The sequence below is a fragment of the Oncorhynchus clarkii genome, chromosome 22 (genome assembly GCF_045791955.1).
Source record: "Oncorhynchus clarkii lewisi isolate Uvic-CL-2024 chromosome 22, UVic_Ocla_1.0, whole genome shotgun sequence".
In the NCBI taxonomy this organism is placed as follows: Eukaryota; Metazoa; Chordata; class Actinopteri; order Salmoniformes; family Salmonidae; genus Oncorhynchus; species Oncorhynchus clarkii.
Genome location: NC_092168.1, coordinates 22332184 through 22358437, shown reverse-complemented (window position 1 = coordinate 22358437; position 26254 = coordinate 22332184). Strand labels below are relative to the sequence as shown.

The window sequence follows — 26254 nt, the reverse complement described above, 5'->3', positions numbered from 1 at the left end:
ACTACTACTACAGTGACATCAACAACATCAACCACTGCTACTACAGTGACATCAACAACTACAAACACTGCAACTACAGTGACATCAACAACTACTACAGTGACATCAACAACTACTACAGTGACATCAACAACTACTACAGTGACATCAACTACTACTGCAGTGACATCAACTACTACTACAGTAACATCAACTACTACTACAGTGACATCAACATCAACAACTACTACTACAGTGACATAAACTACTACTGCAGTGACATCAATTACTACTACTTTAACATCAACAACAACTACTACTACTACAGTGACATCAACAACTACTACTACTACAGTAACATCAACAACATCTACTACTACAGTGACATCAACATCAACAACTACTACTATAGTGACATCAACATCAACAACTACTACTACAGTGACATCAACAACAACTACTACTACTACAGTGACATCATCAACAACAACAACTACTACTACTACTACTGCAGTGACATCAACAACCACAACAACAACTACTACTACTACAGTGACATCAACAACAACTACTACTACTACAGTGACATCAACAACCACAACAACAACTACTACTACTGCAGTGACATCAACAACCACAACAACTACAACTACTACTACAGTGAGATCAACAACATCAACAACTACTACTACTACTACAGTGACATCAACAACATCAACAACTACTACTACTGCAGTGACATCAACAACAACAACTACTACTACTACAGTGAGATCAACAACATCAACTACTACTACTGCAGTGACATCAACAACCACAACAACAACTACTACTACTGCAGTGACATCAACAACCACAACAACTACAACTACTACTACAGTGAGATCAACAACAACAACTACTACTACTACTACTACTGCAGTGACATCAACAACCACAACAACAACTACTACTACTACAGTGACATCAACAACATCAACAACTACTACTACTACTACAGTCACATCAACAACATCAACAACTACCACTACAGTGACATCAACAACATCAACAACTACTACTAGAGTGACATCATCAACAACAACAACTACTACTACTACTACAGTGACATCAACAACCACAACAACAACTACTACTACTACAGTGACATCAACAACATCAACAACTACTACTACTACTACAGTGACATCAACAACATCAACAACTACTACTAGAGTGACATCATCAACAACAACAACTACTACTACTACTACAGTGACATCAACAACATCAACAACTACTACTACTACTACTACTACAGTGACATCAACAACTACTACTACAGTGACATCAACAACATCAACAACTACTACTACAGTGACATCAACAACAACAACTACTACTACTACTACAGTGACATCAACAACATCAACAACTACTACTACTACTACAGTGACATCAACAACATCAACAACTACTACTACAGTGAGATCAACAACAACTACTACTACTACTACAGTGACATCAACAACATCAACAAATACTATTACAGTGACATCAACAACATCAACAAATACTACTACAGTGACATCAACAACATCAACAACTACCACTACAGTGACATCAACAACATCAACAAATACTACTACAGTGACATCAACAACATCAACAACTACTACTACAGTGACATCAACAACATCAACAAATACTACTACAGTGACATCAACAACATCAACAACTACTACTACAGTGAGATCAACAACAACTACTACTACTACTACAGTGACATCAACTACTACTACTACAGTGACAACAACTACTACTACTACAGTGACATCAACATCAACTACTACTACTACAGTGACATCAACATCAACAACTACTACTACTACAGTGACATCAACATCAACTACTACTACTAGAGTGACATCAACATCAACTACTACTACTACAGTGACATCAACATCAACAACTACTACTACTACAGTAACATCAACAACATCTACTACTATAGTGACATCAACTACTACTACAGTGACATCAACATCAACTACTACTACTAGAGTGACATCAACATCAACTACTACTACTACAGTGACATCAACATCAACAACTACTACTACTACAGTAACATCAACAACATCTACTACTATAGTGACATCAACTACTACTACAGTGACATCAACATCAACTACTACTACTACAGTGACATCAACATCAACTACTACTACTACAGTGATATCAACTACTACTACAGTGACCTCAACAACATCAACATCAACTACTACAGTGACATCAACAACTACTACTTTAACATCAACAACAACTACTACTACTACAGTAACATCAACAACATCTACTACTATAGTGACATCAACTACTACTACAGTGACATCAACATCAACTACTACTACTACAGTGACATCAACTACTACTACAGTGACATCAACATCAACTACTACTACTACAGTGACATCAACATCAACTACTACTACTACAGTGACATCAACTACTACTACTACAGTGACATCAACATCAACTACTACTACTACAGTGACATCAACATCAACTACTACTACCACAGTGACATCAACATCAACTACTACTACAGTGACATCAACATCAACTACTACTACTATAGTGACATCAACTACTACTACAGTGACATCAACATCAACTACTACTACTACAGTGACATCAACATCAACTACTACTACTACAGTGACATCAACTACTACTACTACAGTGACATCAACATCAACTACTACTACTACAGTGACATCAACTACTACTACAGTGACATCAACAACATCAACACCTCCTACTACAGTGACATCAACAACATCAACATCTCCTACTACAGTGACATCAACTACTACTACAGTGACATCAACTACTACTACAGTGACATCAACAACATCAACATCTAATACTACAATGACATCAACAACTACCACTACAGTGACATCAACAACATCAACATCTCCTACTACAGTGACATCAACAACATCAACAACTACTACTACAGTGACATCAACAACATCAACCACTGCTACTACAATGACATCAACAACTACTACAGTGACATCAACAACTACTACAGTGACATCAACTACTACTGCAGTGACATCAACAACTACTACAGTGACATCAACTACTACTACAGTGACATAAACATCAACAACAACTACTACAGTGACATCAATAACATCAACAAGGACTTCTAGGGTGACATCAACAACTACTACAGTGACATCAATAACATCAACAAGGACTTCTAGGGTGACATCAACTACTACTACAGTGACATCAACAACATCAACATCTCCTACTACAGTGACATCAATAACATCAACAACTACTACTACAGTGACATCAACAACATCAACCACTGCTACTACAGTGACATCAACAACTACTACAGTGACATCAACAACTACTACAGTGACATCAACAACTACTACAGTGACATCAACTACTACTGCAGTGACATCAACTACTACTACTACAGTGACATCAACATCAACTACTACTACTACAGTGACATCAACTACTACTACAGTGACATCAACAACATCAACATCTCCTACTACAGTGACATCAACAACATCAACATCTCCTACTACAGTGACATCAACTACTACTACAGTGACATCAACTACTACTACAGTGACATCAACAACATCAACATCTCCTACTACAGTGACATCAACAACATCAACATCTTCTACTACAGTGACATCAACTACTACTACAGTGACATCAACTACTACTACAGTGACATCAACAACATCAACATCTAATACTACAATGACATCAACAAATACCACTTCAGTGACATCAACAACATCAACATCTCCTACTACAGTGACATCAACAACATGAACAACTACTACTACAGTGACATCAACAACATCAACCACTGCTACTACAGTGACATCAACAACTACAAACACTGCTACTACAGTGACATCAACAACTACTACAGTGACATCATCAACTACTACAGTGACATCAACAACTACTACAGTGACATCAACTACTACTGCAGTGACATCAACTACTACTACAGTAACATCAACTACTACTACAGTGACATCAACATCAACAACTACTACTACAGTGACATAAACTACTACTGCAGTGACATCAATTACTACTACTTTAACATCAACAACAACTACTACTACTACAGTGACATCAACAACTACTACTACTACAGTAACATCAACAACATCTACTACTACAGTGACATCAACATCAACAACTACTACTACAGTGACATCAACAAAAACAACTACTACTATAGTGACATCAACATCAACAACTACTACTACAGTGACATCAACAAAAACATCTACTACTACAGTGACATCAACATCTTCTACTACTACTACAGTGACATCATCAACAACAACAACTACTACTACTACTACTGCAGTGACATCAACAACCACAACAACAACTACTACTACTACAGTGACATCAACAACAACTACTACTACTACAGTGACATCAACAACCACAACAACAACTACTACTACTGCAGTGACATCAACAACCACAACAACTACAACTACTACTACAGTGAGATCAACAACATCAACAACTACTACTACTACTACAGTGACATCAACAACATCAACAACTACTACTACTGCAGTGACATCAACAACAACAACTACTACTACTACAGTGAGATCAACAACATCAACTACTACTACTGCAGTGACATCAACAACCACAACAACAACTACTACTACTGCAGTGACATCAACAACCACAACAACTACAACTACTACTACAGTGAGATCAACAACAACAACTACTACTACTACAGTGACATCATCAACAACAACAACTACTACTACTACTACTACTGCAGTGACATCAACAACCACAACAACAACTACTACTACTACAGTGACATCAACAACATCAACAACTACTACTACTACTACAGTCACATCAACAACATCAACAACTACCACTACAGTGACATCAACAACATCAACAACTACTACTAGAGTGACATCATCAACAACAACAACTACTACTACTACTACAGTGACATCAACAACCACAACAACAACTACTACTACTACAGTGACATCAACAACATCAACAACTACTACTACTACTACAGTGACATCAACAACATCAACAACTACTACTAGAGTGACATCATCAACAACAACAACTACTACTACTACTACAGTGACATCAACAACATCAACAACTACTACTACTACTACTACTACAGTGACATCAACAACTACTACTACAGTGACATCAACAACATCAACAACTACTACTACAGTGACATCAACAACAACAACTACTACTACTACTACAGTGACATCAACAACATCAACAACTACTACTACTACTACAGTGACATCAACAACATCAACAACTACTACTACAGTGAGATCAACAACAACTACTACTACTACTACAGTGACATCAACAACATCAACAAATACTATTACAGTGACATCAACAACATCAACAAATACTACTACAGTGACATCAACAACATCAACAACTACCACTACAGTGACATCAACAACATCAACAAATACTACTACAGTGACATCAACAACATCAACAACTACCACTACAGTGACATCAACAACATCAACAACTACTACTACAGTGACATCAACAACATCAACAAATACTACTACAGTGACATCAACAACATCAACAACTACTACTACAGTGAGATCAACAACAACTACTACTACTACTACAGTGACATCAACTACTACTAATACTACTACAGTGACATCAACATCAACAACTACTACTACTACAGTGACATCAACATCAACTACTACTACTAGAGTGACATCAACATCAACTACTACTACTACAGTGACATCAACATCAACAACTACTACTACTACAGTAACATCAACAACATCTACTACTATAGTGACATCAACTACTACTACAGTGACATCAACATCAACTACTACTACTACAGTGACATCAACATCAACTACTACTACTACAGTGATATCAACTACTACTACAGTGACCTCAACAACATCAACATCAACTACTACAGTGACATCAACAACTACTACTTTAACATCAACAACAACTACTACTACTACAGTAACATCAACAACATCTACTACTATAGTGACATCAACTACTACTACAGTGACATCAACATCAACTACTACTACTACAGTGACATCAACTACTACTACAGTGACATCAACATCAACTACTACTACTACAGTGACATCAACATCAACTACTACTACTACAGTGACATCAACTACTACTACTACAGTGACATCAACATCAACTACTACTACTACAGTGACATCAACATCAACTACTACTACTACAGTGACATCAACATCAACTACTACTACAGTGACATCAACATCAACTACTACTACTATAGTGACATCAACTACTACTACAGTGACATCAACATCAACTACTACTACTACAGTGACATCAACATCAACTACTACTACTACAGTGACATCAACTACTACTACTACAGTGACATCAACATCAACTACTACTACTACAGTGACATCAACTACTACTACAGTGACATCAACAACATCAACATCTCCTACTACAGTGACATCAACAACATCAACATCTCCTACTACAGTGACATCAACTACTACTACAGTGACATCAACTACTACTACAGTGACATCAACAACATCAACATCTAATACTACAATGACATCAACAACTACCACTACAGTGACATCAACAACATCAACATCTCCTACTACAGTGACATCAACAACATCAACAACTACTACTACAGTGACATCAACAACATCAACCACTGCTACTACAATGACATCAACAACTACTACAGTGACATCAACAACTACTACAGTGACATCAACTACTACTGCAGTGACATCAACAACTACTACAGTGACATCAACTACTACTACAGTGACATAAACATCAACAACAACTACTACAGTGAAATCAATAACATCAACAAGGACTTCTAGGGTGACATCAACAACTACTACAGTGACATCAATAACATCAACAAGGACTTCTAGGGTGACATCAACTACTACTACAGTGACATCAACAACATCTACATCTAATACTACAATGACATCAACAACTACCACTACAGTGACATCAACAACATCAACATCTCCTACTACAGTGACATCAATAACATCAACAACTACTACTACAGTGACATCAACAACATCAACCACTGCTACTACAGTGACATCAACAACTACTACAGTGACATCAACAACTACTACAGTGACATCAACAACTACTACAGTGACATCAACTACTACTGCAGTGACATCAACTACTACTACTACAGTGACATCAACATCAACTACTACTACTACAGTGACATCAACAACATCAACATCTCCTACTACATCAACATCAACTACTACTGCTACAGTGACATCAACATCAAATACTACTACTACAGTGACATCAACTACTACTACAGTGACATCAACAACATCAACATCTCCTACTACAGTGACATCAACTACTACTACAGTGACATCAACTACTACTACAGTGACATCAACAACATCAACATCTCCTACTACAGTGACATCAACAACATCAACATCTTCTACTACAGTGACATCAACTACTACTACAGTGACATCAACTACTACTACAGTGACATCAACAACATCAACATCTAATACTACAATGACATCAACAAATACCACTTCAGTGACATCAACAACATCAACATCTCCTACTACAGTGACATCAACAACATGAACAACTACTACTACAGTGACATCAACAACATCAACCACTGCTACTACAGTGACATCAACAACTACAAACACTGCTACTACAGTGACATCAACAACTACTACAGTGACATCAACAACTACTACAGTGACATCAACAACTACTACAGTGACATCCACTACTACTGCAGTGACATCAACTACTACTACAGTAACATCAACTACTACTACAGTGACATCAACATCAACAACTACTACTACAGTGACATAAACTACTACTGCAGTGACATCAATTACTACTACTTTAACATCAACAACAACTACTACTACTACAGTGACATCAACAACTACTACTACTACAGTAACATCAACAACATCTACTACTACAGTGACATCAACATCAACAACTACTACTACAGTGACATCAACAAAAACAACTACTACTATAGTGACATCAACATCAACAACTACTACTACAGTGACATCAACAACAACTACTACTACTACAGTGACATCATCAACAACAACAACTACTACTACTACTACTGCAGTGACATCAACAACCACAACAACAACTACTACTACTACAGTGAGATCAACAACAACAACTACTACTACTACAGTGACATCAACAACATCGACAACTACTACTACTACTACAGTGACATCAACAACATCAACAACTACTACTACTGCAGTGACATCAACAACATCAACAACTACTACTACAGTGACATCAACAACATCAACAACTACTACTAGAGTGACATCATCAACAACAACAACTACTACTACTACTACAGTGACATCAACAACCACAACAACAACTACTACTACAGTGACATCAACAACATCAACAACTACTACTACTACTACAGTGACATCAACAACATCAACAACTACTACTAGAGTGACATCATCAACAACAACAACTACAACTACTACTACAGTGACATCAACAACATCAACAACTACTACTACTACTACTACTATAGTGACATCAACAACTACTACTACAGTGACATCAACATCAACAACTACTACTACAGTGACATCAACAAAAACAACTACTACTATAGTGACATCAACATCAACAACTACTACTGCTACTACAGTTACATCAACAACATCAACAACTACTACTACTACTACAGTGACATCAACAACTACTACTACAGTGACATCAACAACTACTACTACAGTGACATCAACAACATCAACAACTACTACTACTACTACAGTGACATCAACAACATCAACAACTACTACTACAGTGAGATCAACAACAACTACTACTACTACTACAGTGCCATCAACAACATCAACAAATACTACTACAGTGACATCAACAACATCAACAAATACTACTACAGTGACATCAACAACATCAACAAATACTACTACAGTGACATCAACAACATCAACAACTACTACTACAGTGAGATCAACAACAACAACTACTACTACTACAGTGACATCAACAACATCAACAACTACTACTATAGTGACATCAGCAACATCAACAACTCTTACTAGAGTGACATCAACTACTACTACAGTGACATCAACAACATCAACAACTACTACTATAGTGGCATCAGCAACATCAACAACTCTTACTACAGTGACATCAACTACTACTAAAGTGACATCAACAACTACTACTACTGTGACATCAACATCAACAACTACTACAGTAACGTCAACAACTACTACAGTGACATCAACATCAACTACTACTACAGTGACATCAACATCAACTACTACTACTACAGTGACATCAACTACTACTACTACAGTGACATCAACTACTACTACTACAGTGACATCAACATCAACTACTACTACTACAGTGACATCAACATCAACAACTACTACTACTACAGTGACATCAACATCAACTACTACTACTACAGTGACATGAACATCAACAACTACTACTACTACAGTGACATCAACATCAACAACTACTACTACTACAGTAACATCAACAACATCTACTACTATAGTGACATCAACTACTACTACAGTGACATCAACATCAACTACTACTACTACAGTGGCATCAACTACTACTACAGTGACCTCAACAACATCAACATCAACTACTACAGTGACATCAACAACTACTACTTTAACATCAACAACAACTACTACTACTACAGTAACATCAACAACATCTACTACTATAGTGACATCAACTACTACTACAGTGACATCAACATCAACAACTACTACTACTACAGTGACATCAACATCAACTACTACTACTACAGTAACATCAACAACATCTACTACTATAGTGACATCAACTACTACTACAGTGACATCAACATCAACTACTACTACTACAGTGACATCAACTACTACTACAGTGACATCAACATCAACTACTACTACTACAGTGACATCAACATCAACTACTACTACTACAGTGACATCAACTACTACTACTACAGTGACATCAACATCAACTACTACTACTACAGTGACATCAACATCAACTACTACTACTACAGTGACATCAACATCAACTACTACTACAGTGACATCAACATCAACTACTACTACTATAGTGACATCAACTACTACTACAGTGACATCAACATCAACTACTACTACTACAGTGACATCAACATCAACTACTACTACTACTACTACAGTGACATCAACAACATCAACAACTACTACTAGAGTGACATCATCAACAACAACAACTACTACTACAACTACAGTGACATCAACAACATCAACAACTACTACTACTACTACAGTGACATCAACAACTACTACTACAGTGACATCAACAACTACTACTACAGTGACATCAACAACATCAACAACTACTACTACAGTGACATCAACAACAACAACTACTACTACTACTACAGTGACATCAACAACATCAACAACTACTACTACTACTACAGTGACATCAACAACATCAACAACTACTACTACAGTGAGATCAACAACAACTACTACTACTACTACAGTGCCATCAACAACATCAACAAATACTACTACAGTGACATCAACAACATCAACAAATACTACTACAGTGACATCAACAACATCAACAAATACTACTACAGTGACATCAACAACATCAACAAATACTACTACAGTGACATCAACAACATCAACAACTACTACTATAGTGACATCAGCAACATCAACAACTCTTACTAGAGTGACATCAACTACTACTACAGTGACATCAACAACATCAACAACTACTACTATAGTGGCATCAGCAACATCAACAACTCTTACTACAGTGACATCAACTACTACTAAAGTGACATCAACAACTACTACTACTGTGACATCAACATCAACAACTACTACAGTAACGTCAACAACTACTACAGTGACATCAACATCAACTACTACTACAGTGACATCAACATCAACTACTACTACTACAGTGACATCAACTACTACTACTACAGTGACATCAACTACTACTACTACAGTGACATCAACATCAACTACTACTACTACAGTGACATCAACATCAACAACTACTACTACTACAGTGACATCAACATCAACTACTACTACTACAGTGACATCAACATCAACAACTACTACTACTACAGTGACATCAACATCAACAACTACTACTACTACAGTAACATCAACAACATCTACTACTATAGTGACATCAACTTCTACTACAGTGACATCAACATCAACTACTACTACTACAGTGACATCAACATCAACTACTACTACTACAGTGGCATCAACTACTACTACAGTGACCTCAACAAGATCAACATCAACTACTACAGTGACATCAACAACTACTACTTTAACATCAACAACAACTACTACTACTACAGTAACATCAACAACATCTACTACTATAGTGACATCAACTACTACTACAGTGACATCAACATCAACAACTACTACTACTACAGTGACATCAACATCAACTACTACTACTACAGTAACATCAACAACATCTACTACTATAGTGACATCAACTACTACTACAGTGACATCAACATCAACTACTACTACTACAGTGACATCAACTACTACTACAGTGACATCAACATCAACTACAACTACTACAGTGACATCAACATCAACTACTACTACTACAGTGACATCAACTACTACTACTACAGTGACATCAACATCAACTACTACTACTACAGTGACATCATCATCAACTACTACTACTACAGTGACATCAACATCAACTACTACTACAGTGACATCAACATCAACTACTACTACTATAGTGACATCAACTACTACTACAGTGACATCAACATCAACAACTACTACTACTACAGTGACATCAACATCAACTACTACTACTACAGTAACATCAACAACATCTACTACTATAGTGACATCAACTACTACTACAGTGACATCAACATCAACTACTACTACTACAGTGACATCAACTACTACTACAGTGACATCAACATCAACTACTACTACTACAGTGACATCAACATCAACTACTACTACTACAGTGACATCAACTACTACTACTACAGTGACATCAACATCAACTACTACTACTACAGTGACATCAACATCAACTACTACTACTACAGTGACATCAACATCAACTACTACTACAGTGACATCAACATCAACTACTACTACTATAGTGACATCAACTACTACTACAGTGACATCAACATCAACTACTACTACTACTACTACAGTGACATCAACAACATCAACAACTACTACTACAGTGACATCAACAACATCAACAACTACTACTACTACTACTACTACAGTGACATCAACAACTACTACTACAGTGACATCAACAACTACTACTACAGTGACATCAACAACATCAACAACTACTACTACAGTGACATCAACAACAACAACTACTACTACTACTACAGTGACATCAACAACATCAACAACTACTACTACTACTACAGTGACATCAACAACATCAACAACTACTACTACAGTGAGATCAACAACAACTACTACTACTACTACAGTGCCATCAACAACATCAACAAATACTACTACAGTGACATCAACAACATCAACAAATACTACTACAGTGACATCAACAACATCAACAAATACTACTACAGTGACATCAACAACATCAACAACTACTACTACAGTGAGATCAACAACAACAACTACTACTACTACAGTGACATCAACAACATCAACAACTACTACTATAGTGACATCAGCAACATCAACAACTCTTACTAGAGTGACATCAACTACTACTACAGTGACATCAACAACATCAACAACTACTACTATAGTGGCATCAGCAACATCAACAACTCTTACTACAGTGACATCAACTACTACTAAAGTGACATCAACAACTACTACTACTGTGACATCAACATCAAAAACTACTACAGTAACGTCAACAACTACTACAGTGACATCAACATCAACTACTACTACAGTGACATCAACATCAACTACTACTACTACAGTGACATCAACTACTACTACTACAGTGACATCAACTACTACTACTACAGTGACATCAACATCAACTACTACTACTACAGTGACATCAACATCAACAACTACTACTACTACAGTGACATCAACATCAACTACTACTACTACAGTGACATCAACATCAACAACTACTACTACTACAGTGACATCAACATCAACAACTACTACTACTACAGTAACATCAACAACATCTACTACTATAGTGACATCAACTACTACTACAGTGACATCAACATCAACTACTACTACTACAGTGACATCAACATCAACTACTACTACTACAGTGGCATCAACTACTACTACAGTGACCTCAACAACATCAACATCAACTACTACAGTGACATCAACAACTACTACTTTAACATCAACAACAACTACTACTACTACAGTAACATCAACAACATCTACTACTATAGTGACATCAACTACTACTACAGTGACATCAACATCAACAACTACTACTACTACAGTGACATCAACATCAACTACTACTACTACAGTAACATCAACAACATCTACTACTATAGTGACATCAACTACTACTACAGTGACATCAACATCAACTACTACTACTACAGTGACATCAACATCAACTACTACTACTACAGTGACATCAACTACTACTACTACAGTGACATCAACATCAACTACTACTACTACAGTGACATCAACTACTACTACAGTGACATCAACAACATCAACATCTCCTACTACAGTGACATCAACAACATCAACATCTCCTACTACAGTGACATCAACTACTACTACAGTGACATCAACAACTACTACAGTGACATCAACAACTACTACAGTGACATCAACTACTACTGCAGTGACATCAACAACTACTACAGTGACATCAACTACTACTACAGTGACATAAACATCAACAACAACTACTACAGTGACATCAATAACATCAACAAGGACTTCTAGGGTGACATCAACAACTACTACAGTGACATCAACAACTACCACTACAGTGACATCAACAACATCTACATCTAATACTACAATGACATCAACAACTACCACTACAGTGACATCAACAACATCAACATCTCCTACTACAGTGACATCAACAACATCAACAACTACTACTACAGTGACATCAACAACATCAACCACTGCTACTACAGTGACATCAACAACTACTACAGTGACATCAACAACTACTACAGTGACATCAACAACTACTACAGTGACATCAACTACTACTGCAGTTACATCAACAACTACTACAGTGACATCAACTACTACTACAGTGACATAAACATCAACAACAACTACTACAGTGACATCAATAACATCAACAAGGACTTCTAGGGTGACATCAACAACTACTACAGTGACATCAACAACTACCACTACAGTGACATCAACAACATCTACATCTAATACTACAATGACATCAACAACTACCACTACAGTGACATCAACAACATCAACATCTCCTACTACAGTGACATCAACAACATCAACCACTGCTACTACAGTGACATCAACAACTACTACAGTGACATCAACTACTACTACAGTGACATCAACAACTACTACAGTGACATCAACTACTACTGCAGTGACATCAACTACTACTACTACAGTGACATCAACATCAACTACTACTACTACAGTGACATCAACTACTACTACAGTGACATCAACAACATCAACATCTCCTACTACATCAACATCAACTACTACTACTACAGTGACATCAACATCAACTACTACTGCTACAGTGACATCAACTACTACTACAGTGACATCAACAACATCAACATCTCCTACTACAGTGACATCAACAACATCAACATCTCCTACTACAGTGACATCAACTACTACTACAGTGACATCAACTACTACTACAGTGACATCAACAACATCAACATCTAATACTACAATGACATCAACAACTACCACTTCAGTGACATCAACAACATCAACATCTCCTACTACAGTGACATCAACAACATCAACAACTACTACTACAGTGACATCAACAACATCAACCACTGCTACTACAGTGACATCAACAACTACAAACACTGCTACTACAGTGACATCAACAACTACTACAGTGACATCAACAACTACTACAGTAACATCAACAACATCTACTACTATAGTGACATCAACAACTACTACTACAGTGACATCAACATCAACAACTACTACTACAGTGACATCAACAAAAACAACTACTACTATAGTGACATCAACATCAACAACTACTACCACAGTGACATCAACAACAACTACTACTACTACAGTGACATCAACAACTACTACATTAACATCAACAACAACTACTACTACTACAGTGACATCAACAACAACTACTACTACTACAGTGACATCAACAACAACTACTACTACTACAGTGACATCAACAACTACTACTACTACTACAGTACCATCATCAACAACTACTACTACTACAGTGACATCAACAACATCAACCACTGCTACTACAGTGACATCAACAACTACAAACACTGCTACTACAGTGACATCAACAACTACTACAGTGACATCAACAACTACTACAGTGACATCAACAACTACTACAGTGACATCAACTACTACTGCAGTGACATCAACTACTACTACAGTAACATCAACTACTACTACAGTGACATCAACATCAACAACTACTACTACAGTGACATAAACTACTACTGCAGTGACATCAATTACTACTACTTTAACATCAACAACAACTACTACTACTACAGTGACATCAACAACTACTACTACTACAGTAACATCAACAACATCTACTACTATAGTGACATCAACATCAACAACTACTACTACAGTGACATCAACAACAACAACTACTACTATAGTGACATCAACATCAACAACTACTACTACAGTGACATCAACAACTACTACTTTAACATCAACAACAACTTCTACTACTACAGTGACATCAACAACAACTACTACTACTACAGTGACATCAACAACAACTACTACTACTACAGTGACATCAACAACTACTACTTTAACATCAACAACAACTACTACTACTACAGTGACATCAACAACTACAACTTTAACATCAACAACAACTACTACTACTACAGTGACATCAACAACAACTACTACTACTACAGTAACATCAACAACAACTACTACTACTACAGTAACATCAACAACATCTACTACTACAGTGACATCAACTACTACTACAGAGACATCAACATCAACTACTACTACTACAGTGATATCATCAACTACTACTACAGTGACATCAACATCAACTACTACTACTACAGTGATATCATCAACTACTACTACTACAGTGACATCAACATCAACAACTACTACTACAGTGACATCAACATCAACTACTACTACTACAGTGATATCATCAACTACTACTACTAAAGTGACATCAACATCAACAACTACTACTACAGTGACATCAACATCAAAAACTACTTCAGTGACATCAACTACTACTACTGTGACATCAACATCAACTACCACTACAGTAACGTCAACAACTACTACAGTGACATCAACATCAACTACTACTACTACAGTGATATCAACTACTACTACTTTAACATCAACAACAACTACTACTACTACTACAGTAACATCAACAACATCTACTACTACAGTGACATCAACAACATCAACAACTACTACTACAGTGACATAAACATCAACAACAACTACTACAGTGACATCAATAACATCAACAAGGACTACTAGGGTGACATCAACTACTACTACAGTAACATCAACATCAACAACTACTACTACAATGACATCAACATCAAAAACTACTACTACAGTGACATCAACATCAATAACTACTTCAGTGACATCAACAAATATCAACATCTCCTACTACAGTGACATCAACAACATCAACAACTACCACTACAGTGACATCAACAACATCAACTACTGCTACTACAGTGACATCAACAACTACTACAGTGACATCAACTACTACTACAGTGACATCAACATCAACAACTACTACTACAGTGACATAAACTACTACTGCAGTGACATCAATTACTACTGCAGTGACATCAACTACTACTACAGTGACATCAACTACTACTACAGTGACATAAACATCAACAACAACTACTACAGTGACATCAATAACATCAACAAGGACTACTAGGGTGACATCAACTACTAGTACAGTGACATCAACATCTACTACTACAGTAACATGAACAACAACTACTACTACAGTGACATCAACAATTACTACTACAGTGACATCAACAACTACCATTACATTGACATCAACAACATTAACATCTACTACTACAGTGACCACAACAACATCAACATCAAATCAAATCAAATGTATTTATATACCCCTTCGTACATCAGCTGATATCTCAAAGTGCTGTACAGAAACCCAGCCTAAAAACCCCAAACAGCAAGCAATGCAGGTGTTGAAGCACGTTGGCTAGGAAAACCTCCCTAGAAAGGACAAAACCTCGGAAGAAACCTAGAGAGGAACCAGGCTATGAGGGGTGGTCAGTCCTCTTCTGGCTGTGCCAGGTGGAGATTATAACAGAACATGGCCAAGATGTTCAAATGTTCATAAATGACCAGCATGGTCAAATAATAGGTCTTGGACAGGTAGCACATCCGGTGAACAGGTCAGGATTCCATAGCCGCAGGCAGAACAGTTGAAACTGGAGCAGCAGCAGGGCCAGGTGGACTGGGGACAGCAAGGAGTCATCATGCCAGGTAGTCCTGAGGCATGGTCCTATGACTCAGGTCCTCCGAGAGAGAGAAAGAAAGAGAAAAAGAGAGAATTAGAGAGAGCATACTTAAATTCACAAAGGACACCAGATAAGACAGGAGAAGTACTCCAGATATAACAAACTGACACTAGCCCCCCGACACATAAACTACTGCAGCATAAATACTGGAGGCTGAGACAGGAGGGGTCAGGAGACACTGTGGCCCCATCCGATGATACCCCCAGACAGAGCCAAACAGGAAGGATATAACCCCACCCACTTTGCCAAAGCACAGCCCCCACACCACTAGAGGGATATCTTCAACCACCAACTTACCATCCTGAGACATGCCCGAGTATAGCCCACAAAGATCTCCGCCACGGCACAACCCAAGGGGGGGCGCCAACCCAGACAGGTAGATCACATCAGTGACTCAACCCACTCAAGTGACGCACCCCTCCTAGGGACGGCATGAAAGAGCACCAGTAAGCCAGTGACTCAGCCCCTGTAATAGGGTTAGAGGCAGAGAATCCCAGTGGAAAGAGGGGAACCGGCCAGGCAGAGACAGCAAGGGCAGTTCGTTGCTCCAGAGCCTTTCCGTTCACCTTCACACTCCTGGGCCAGACTGCACTCAATCATATGACCCACTGAAGAGATGAGTCTTCAGTAAAGACTTAAAGGTTGAGACCGAGTTTGCGTCTCTCACATGGGTAGGCAGACCATTCCATAAAAATGGAGCTCTATAGGAGAAATCCCTGCCTCCAGCTGTTTGCTTAGAAATTCTAGGGACAATTAGGAGGCCTGCATCTTGTGACCGTAGCGTACGTGTAGGTATGTACGGCAGGACCAAATCAGAGAGATAGGTAGGAGTAAGCCCATGTAATGCTTGGTAGGTTAGCAGGAAAACATTGATATCAGCCCTTGCCTTAACAGGAAGCCAGCGTAGGGAGGCTAGCACTGGAGTAATATGATTAAAAAAAGTTGGTTCTAGTCAGGATTCTAGCAGCCGTATTTACCACTAACTGAAGTTTATTTAGTGCTTTATCCGGGTAGGCGGAAAGTAGAGCATTGCAGTAGTCTAACCTAGAAGTAACAAAAGCACGGATTATTTTTTCTGCATCATTTTTGGACAGAAAGTTTCTGATTTTTGCAATGTTACGTAGATGGAAAAATCTGTCCTTGAAACAGTCTTGATATGTTCGTCAAAAGAGAGATCAGGGTCCAGAGTAACGCCGAGGTCCTTCACAGTTTTATTTAAGACGATTGTACAACCATTAAGAGTAATTGTCAGATTCAACAGAAGATCTCTTTGTTTCTTAGGAACTAGAACAAGCACCTCTGTTTTGTCCCAGTTTAAAAGTAGAAAGTTTGAGGAACCTTGAGGAACACCGAAATTTACAGTTGATTTGTCAGAGGACAAACCATTCACAGAGACAAACTGTTATCTTTCTGACAGATAAGATCTAATCCAGTCCAGAACTTGTCCGTGTAGACCAATTTGGGTTTCCAATCTCTCCAAAAGAATGTGGTGATCGATGGTATCAAAAGCACCGCTAAGGTCTAGGATCACGAGGACAGATGCAGAGCCTCGGTCTGATGCCATTAAAAGGTAATTTACCACCTTCACAAGTGCAGTCTCAGTGCTATGATGAGGTCTAAACCAGACTGAAGCATTTGGTATACATGGTTTGTCTTCAGGAAGGCAGTGAGTTGCTGCGCAACAGCCTTTTCTAAAAATGTTGAGAGGAATGGAAGATTCGATATAGGCCGATAGTTTTTTATATTTTCTGGGTCAAGGTTTGGCTTTTTCAAGAGAGGCTTTATTACTGCCACTTTTAGTGAGTTTGGTACACATCCGGTGGATAGAGAGCCGTTTATTATGTTCAACATAGGATGGCCAAGCACAGGAAGCAACTCTTTCAGTAGTTTAGTTGGAATAGGGTCCAGTATGCAGCTTGAAGGTTTAGAAGCCATGATTATTTTCATCATTGTGTCAAGAGATATAGTACTAAAACACTTGAGTGTCTATCTTGATCCTAGGTCCTGGCAGAGTTGTGCAGACTCAGGACAACTGAGCTTTGAAGGAATACGCAGATTTAATGAGGAGTCCGTAATTTGCTTTCCAATAATCATGATCTTTTCCACAAAGAAGTTCATGAATTTATTACTGCTGAAGTGAAAGCCATCCTCACTTGGGGAATGCTGCTTTTTAGTTAGCTTTGCGACAGTATCAAAAATACATTTAGGATTTTTCTTATTTTCCTCAATTAAGTTGGAAAAATAGGATGATCGAGCAGCAGTAAGGGCTCTTCAATACTGCACGGTACTGTCTTTCCAAGCTAGTCGGAAGACTTACAGTTTGGTGTGGCGCCATTTCCGTTCCAATTTTCTGGAAGCTTGCTTCAGAGCTCGGGTATTTTCTGTATACCAGGGAGCTAGTTTCTTATGAGAAATGTTTTTAGTTTTTAGGGGTGCAACTGCATATAGGGTATTGCGCAAGGTTAAGTTAGGTGGTTAACTGATTTTTGTCCTCTGACGTCCTTGGGTAGGCAGAGGGAGTCTGGAAGGGCATCAAGGAATCTTTGTGTTGTCTGTGAATTTATAGCACGACTTTTGATGCTCCTTGGTTGGGGTCTGAGCAGATTATTTGTTGCAATTGCAAACGTAATAAAATGGTGGTCCGATAGTCCAGGATTATGAGGAAAAACATTAAGATCCACAACATTTATTCCATGGGACAAAACTAGGTCCAGAGTATGACTGTGACAGTGAGTCGATGATGGCTCCGAAAGCCTTTTGGAGTGGGTCTGTGTACTTTTCCATGTGAATATTAAAGTCACCAAAATTTTGAATATTATCTGCTATGACTACACGGTCCAATAGGAATTCAGGGAACTCAATGAGGAACGCTGTATATGGCCCAGGAGGCCTGTAAACAGTAGCAATAAAAAGTGATTGAGTAGGCTGCATAGATTTCATGACTAGAAGCTCAAAAGATGAAAACGTAGTTTGTTTTTTTTGTAAATTGAAATTTGCTATCGTAAATGTTAGCAACACCTCTGCCTTTGCGGGATATGGTCACTAGTGTAACCAGGAGGTGAGGCCTCATTTAACACAGTAAATTCATCAGGCTTAAGCCATGTTTCAGTCAGGCCAATCACATCAAGATTATGATCACTGATTAGTTAATTGACTATAATTGCCTTTGAAGTAAGGGATCTAACATTAACTTGCCCAATTTTGAGATGTGAGGTATCACGATCTCTTTCAATAATGACAGGAATGGAGGAGTTTTTTATCCTAGTGAGATTGCTAAGGCGAACACCGCCATGTTTAGTTTTGCCCAACCCAGGTCGAGGCACAGACACGGTCTCAATGGGGATAGCTGAGCTGACTACACTGACTGTGCTAGTAGCAGACTCCACTAAGCTGGCAGGCTGGCTAACAGCCTGCTGCCTGGCCTGCACCCTATTTCATTGTGGAGCTAGAGGATATACCCAACATCAACAACTATTACTACTCCAGTGACATCAACTACTACTACAGTGACATAAACATCAACAACAACTACTACAGTGACATGAACAACATCAACAACTACTACTACAGTGACATGAACAACATCAACAACTACTACTGTGACATCAACTACTACTACAGTGACATGAACAACATGAACAACATCAACAACTACTACTACAGTGACATCAACTACTACTACAGTGACATCAACTACTAATACAGTGACATCAACTACTACTTCAGTGACATCAACTACTACTGCAGTGAAATCAACATCAACAACTACTACTACAGTGACATCAACTACTACTACAGTGACATCAACTACTAATACAGTGACATCAACTACTACTTCAGTGACATCAACTACTACTGCAGTGAAATCAACATCAACAACTACTACTACAGTGACATCAACAACATCAACAACTACTACAATGGCATCAGCAAAATCAACAACTACTACTACAGTGACATCAACAGCAACCATGACAACAACTACAACAACTGGAAACATCAAAATCATCAACAACTAATATTTGATAACTATTTGATAACATGATACATTAATATCATCATAGTTTTGTTGGTAAGTATAGAACCCACAACTATGGTTTTGCCATTGCCATGGCCCAACCATGAGGGCCTCTCTATGGGAATGGGGCTGGCATGAGAAGTAGGCCATGCTATTGTGGTTTGTCTCACAAATTGCCCTTTGGGGATAATAAAGTTGCTATTGAAATAGTACACCACAGTCACATGATCAAGGGTTGTGGAAATATACAGCACTTCAAGATATACTGAGTTTATGCCTCTCTCCAGTCCAGGCTAATAAGTTATCAAAATCTACGATATTCTGTATTCATATGAGTCACTTCACATGTAATTGGCTTTTATTCACATAAAACTCCAAATGGATTGACAGGATCAGAGTAGGTCCCTGAGGTATTTCTGAACGACTTGGTAATTAGTAAACGTTCAGATTCCTCACGGCTTCTCTCTGCCGATGCTACTCCACACAGAGAAGGAAGAGAGAGTGAGGGAGAAAGAGAGAGAGCGAGAGAGAGGGAAGAAGTAAGAAAGAGAAGAAAATAAGAGGGAGACAGAGAGAGAGAGGAGAGGAAAAGTGTCACCAAGGACACTCAGAGATACGTAAACCCGAGACGCAGAGCGCCAGTTCGCTTCAGGCACGTATGACCAGAGCAGTACTGCTGTTTGAAGTCATGACAGAGGAGAGACAAAAGAGCTTGGAACTGAACTGTCACCTTCTGGGAATGGGGGAGAGAGAGAGAGATCTAAACAGAGGGTGGAGTAGAGCGAAGAGGAGCAGAAAAGGGGAGAGAGACAGTCCTCTTTCCAGTATCGGTGTGAAAGTGTAAAACGCCTCCTTTCGGACAATTATTGCTTGGATTCAAATGCCAAAAGCGTTCCTCTCCTTATTTCCTTCCCTCTCTCCTTTCTTCCCCCAGTCATCTCTTCTACCTCTTTACCTCTCTCAAGTCATCATGTTTACACAAGCTGTTATGACCGTTTCCCTGTTGTCCTTTTCCGCATTTTCTTCCTCCTTCCCCTCTTTCTTTGTCTTTTTCTTGCTGGTAGGAAATCTGCAAGGCTTGCTCATCGACGCCAGCCAACATTAGTTAATCCTCTTCCAAAGCACCTTAGCAATGCTGGGAATTTAGAGATGCTAAAAACACACAATTGACAACAACGACAACAACTGTTCTTAACACTGGGCTCACTGTTGGCAAGAGTGGCCACATCTTGAGATGTGTGTTTTCCATAAGTAGTTCAGAACAATCTGCAGGGGTGTGATAACCAAGGATCTCTCTGGAATATGTGTGTGTGTGTGTGTGTGTGTGTGTGTGTGTGTGTGTGTGTGTGTGTGTGTGTGTGTGTGTGTGTGTGTGTGTGTGTGTGTGTGTGTGTGTGTGTGTGTGTGTGTGTGTGTGTGTGTGCAAAGGGAGAGGAACAGTGCCTAGTTGGACAGTAACATGCTGGTAATGACTTTGTATAGTCACTGGAGTTGCCTATTATCCTGTTCCTGTACACAGTCTGTCTGGGTCAGAAGAACACACCTGCATATTAACATCCCACAGAGTAGGACACCATGGACCTAACTACCAACATCAAACTGCTGCTAAGAACCTTCAATTCCTGTGTGTGTGTGTATGTGTGTGTGTGTGTGTGTGTGTGTGTGTGTGTGTGTGTGTGTGTGTGTGTGTGTGTGTGTGTGTGTGTGTGTGTGTGTGTGTGTGTGTGTGTGTGTGTGTGTGCGTGCGTGTGTGTTTCCAATCGTTTGTAATTGCAGGTAGGTACCACGTTGATGCACATAATACATGGGTCTGTGTTTATGTGTCTGTTTGGGTACACGTACACACAATAGGGTGTTGGGACACACAAAAAACAGATAACTCTTTATTTTGCATTGCATTTTATTTCTAATGCAAGGGACAGGTTTTCAGTCAATCCTCAAAATGTACAGAAGCAAAAATAATTTTGATTTCAACTTGATACGTTGATATAAAATCAATAATACAAGACCATAAAGACGGCTGCTTGATTAAGTCAATGTTGATGCACATTGAATGCTTCATTGATTTACCCATTCATTTTTTAGATTGCCTCATTCATAACTTCTGCCCAGTATTTCCATACCACAGATCTAACCCTCTCTCCCACTGCTTCAAGCAGCTTCTAGATCAATGGCAGGAATTTTAAAAATCCCAGGCTGGAGGAACAGAATTCAAATAAATAAACAACTATTTCAATGAGTGATTATATGTATTATAGTTAGATTGTGGTCTCGCAGAAAGTTTTCCTCACCTTTCCTCCTTGTACTCTACAATTACCCTTCCTTTTAATTTCCTACGTAATGAAACTGAGATTTTCTCCTGTGTCGCCAATGAGAGGCGACAGGAAGCCATTTTAATGTGTTTATTTAGTTGTGTGGTATCATTCAAGGCAGCAGAGCTCTGAATAGCACCAACATGAACATGACACTGTGTCCGGGCCCGGAGAGGAGAAGGATGACTGTTAAGACTTTACTAGAGAGATACCTTGGAACAGATTTCCTAAACGTTTGCACTGTGTGTACATTTGCAGAAAAAAAACACTTAAAGAAAGAGAAAATAATTACTGAAACCTTTTTCACTTATAAATGATCTCAATGTCATATTCCTTCTATTTTCTCCTTATCTTACTAGGTGCCAACTAGACCGGGGGTCAGTCAGTTTGCCAGGCATTGGCTGGTCTAGTTGTCAGTGTCCTGCCAAACTGCAGTAAACTGCTGTAATATGTGTGAGGCACTTACTCTGGTCAGGGTGCCTGTCAGAGTGCCAGTCTGTCTCAGAACTGGCCACACGTGATGTTCTAGCTAGCTGTCTGGCATGCAGGGCAGACTGGCTGTTCACATAGACTGAAGGCAAGAAAATACTTCTTTGTCACAATTTGAGGAATTTTGAAATGTTAACATGCAGAGTGCTGCTGGGCAATAGGCCAATAGAGGGAGACAGGGTATTAATATAGGAGGCTGGCTGAGGTGCATGGGGGGTGACGGGGGGGGTGACGGGTGGATGTGTGGGGCGGATGACGCACATAAGGAGTGAGGTACTGTGGTGGTTGGATGAGGTGTGAGGCTGTTGGGTGATACATAGGGGTTGGGGTGAAATATGTGAGGGATGGGTGAGCCATGTGGGGGTTTGGGTGAGGCGTGTTGAGTTGTTGGACGAAGTATACAGGGGTAGAGTGCTTTGTGTGCATGTGGTTTGGAAATGAGTGTAGATGAAGTATGTGAAGCTGTGTTGATGGTACCGAGGGTCTGGATGATGAGCATGGGCATTAGCTGACATTAGGTGAGGTACTTGGGGGAGGGGAGGAAGTCTGTCTGGGGCTCTGATGGTCGTTGACATTTCCCGTGCGGTCCTGTCGCCAGCATAGCAAATCTGCTCCTGCTCATCGTAATGACGGCCTGCCAGCCAGCCAGACGGGGGCTAGTGCCTGTCTGTCAATCACAGGTCTCCACGGTGATCCATGGACAGTCCACCATGGCAGTCATCATACTGGACACCCTGGGGAGGGAGGGGGGGATAGGGAGAGAGAGGGGGAAAGAGAGAGAGAGAGACGATGGACTTAGTGAGACAGACATCTAAAGGTCAGCAGTCAGTCAGTTCAGACACCACAACAATATTTATCTCTTCTGATCACACAGATATGGAGCTTTCTTGGAAACTGGCAGACTAGGGGGAAAGAACAGGTAGGTCCTAGACCACATCCACATGGAGTCTGGTCTCCAACCATACAGTATGATCTTTATTTTTCTTATCCATGATTGACCAGGTAGAGTTATTATTTACAGTAAATGTACCACAGGAGGCTGGTGAGGGGAGGACATGGTAACCATGTGTTTGATATCATTCCATTGTTTATATTCCAGCAATTACTATGAGACTGTCCTCGAGCCACCTGTGAATTGTACCTACCATGCTTAAAACTAACATGCACACACACACACACACACGATGTAAATGTAGGCCAAAATGTGAATTTCCTTAAGACCAGTAAGGTTATCAGCACACTTATAAATGAATCAAATTAATCCCATTTCACCTAGCTCTGCTAAATTGTCTGATAGCTTATAACAATCTAATGGCCTTGGAAACAATTAGAGTAGCGTTATCATAATCATTAAAGGCAATTTACACCTCCTCCACTGAGGGATTGGTGTGAAGTGCACATCCCTTACAGGCTATAATCTGACCCCATCTAAACGACCAC

At 39.0% G+C, this 26254-nt stretch overlaps 1 protein-coding gene across 1 annotated transcript; it reads left to right on the top strand.

The window, feature by feature from the left end:
* The first annotated feature begins 7736 nt into the window (after positions 1-7736).
* LOC139380096 (probable serine/threonine-protein kinase clkA) lies at positions 7737-21695 on the top strand. Its single transcript, XM_071122554.1, has 4 exons — positions 7737-8223; positions 14535-14544; positions 15146-15489; positions 21445-21695. Exons 1-4 carry the CDS (start codon positions 7737-7739, stop codon positions 21693-21695), a joined length of 1092 nt encoding a protein of 363 aa, XP_070978655.1.
* Positions 21696-26254: the final 4559 nt, after the last annotated feature.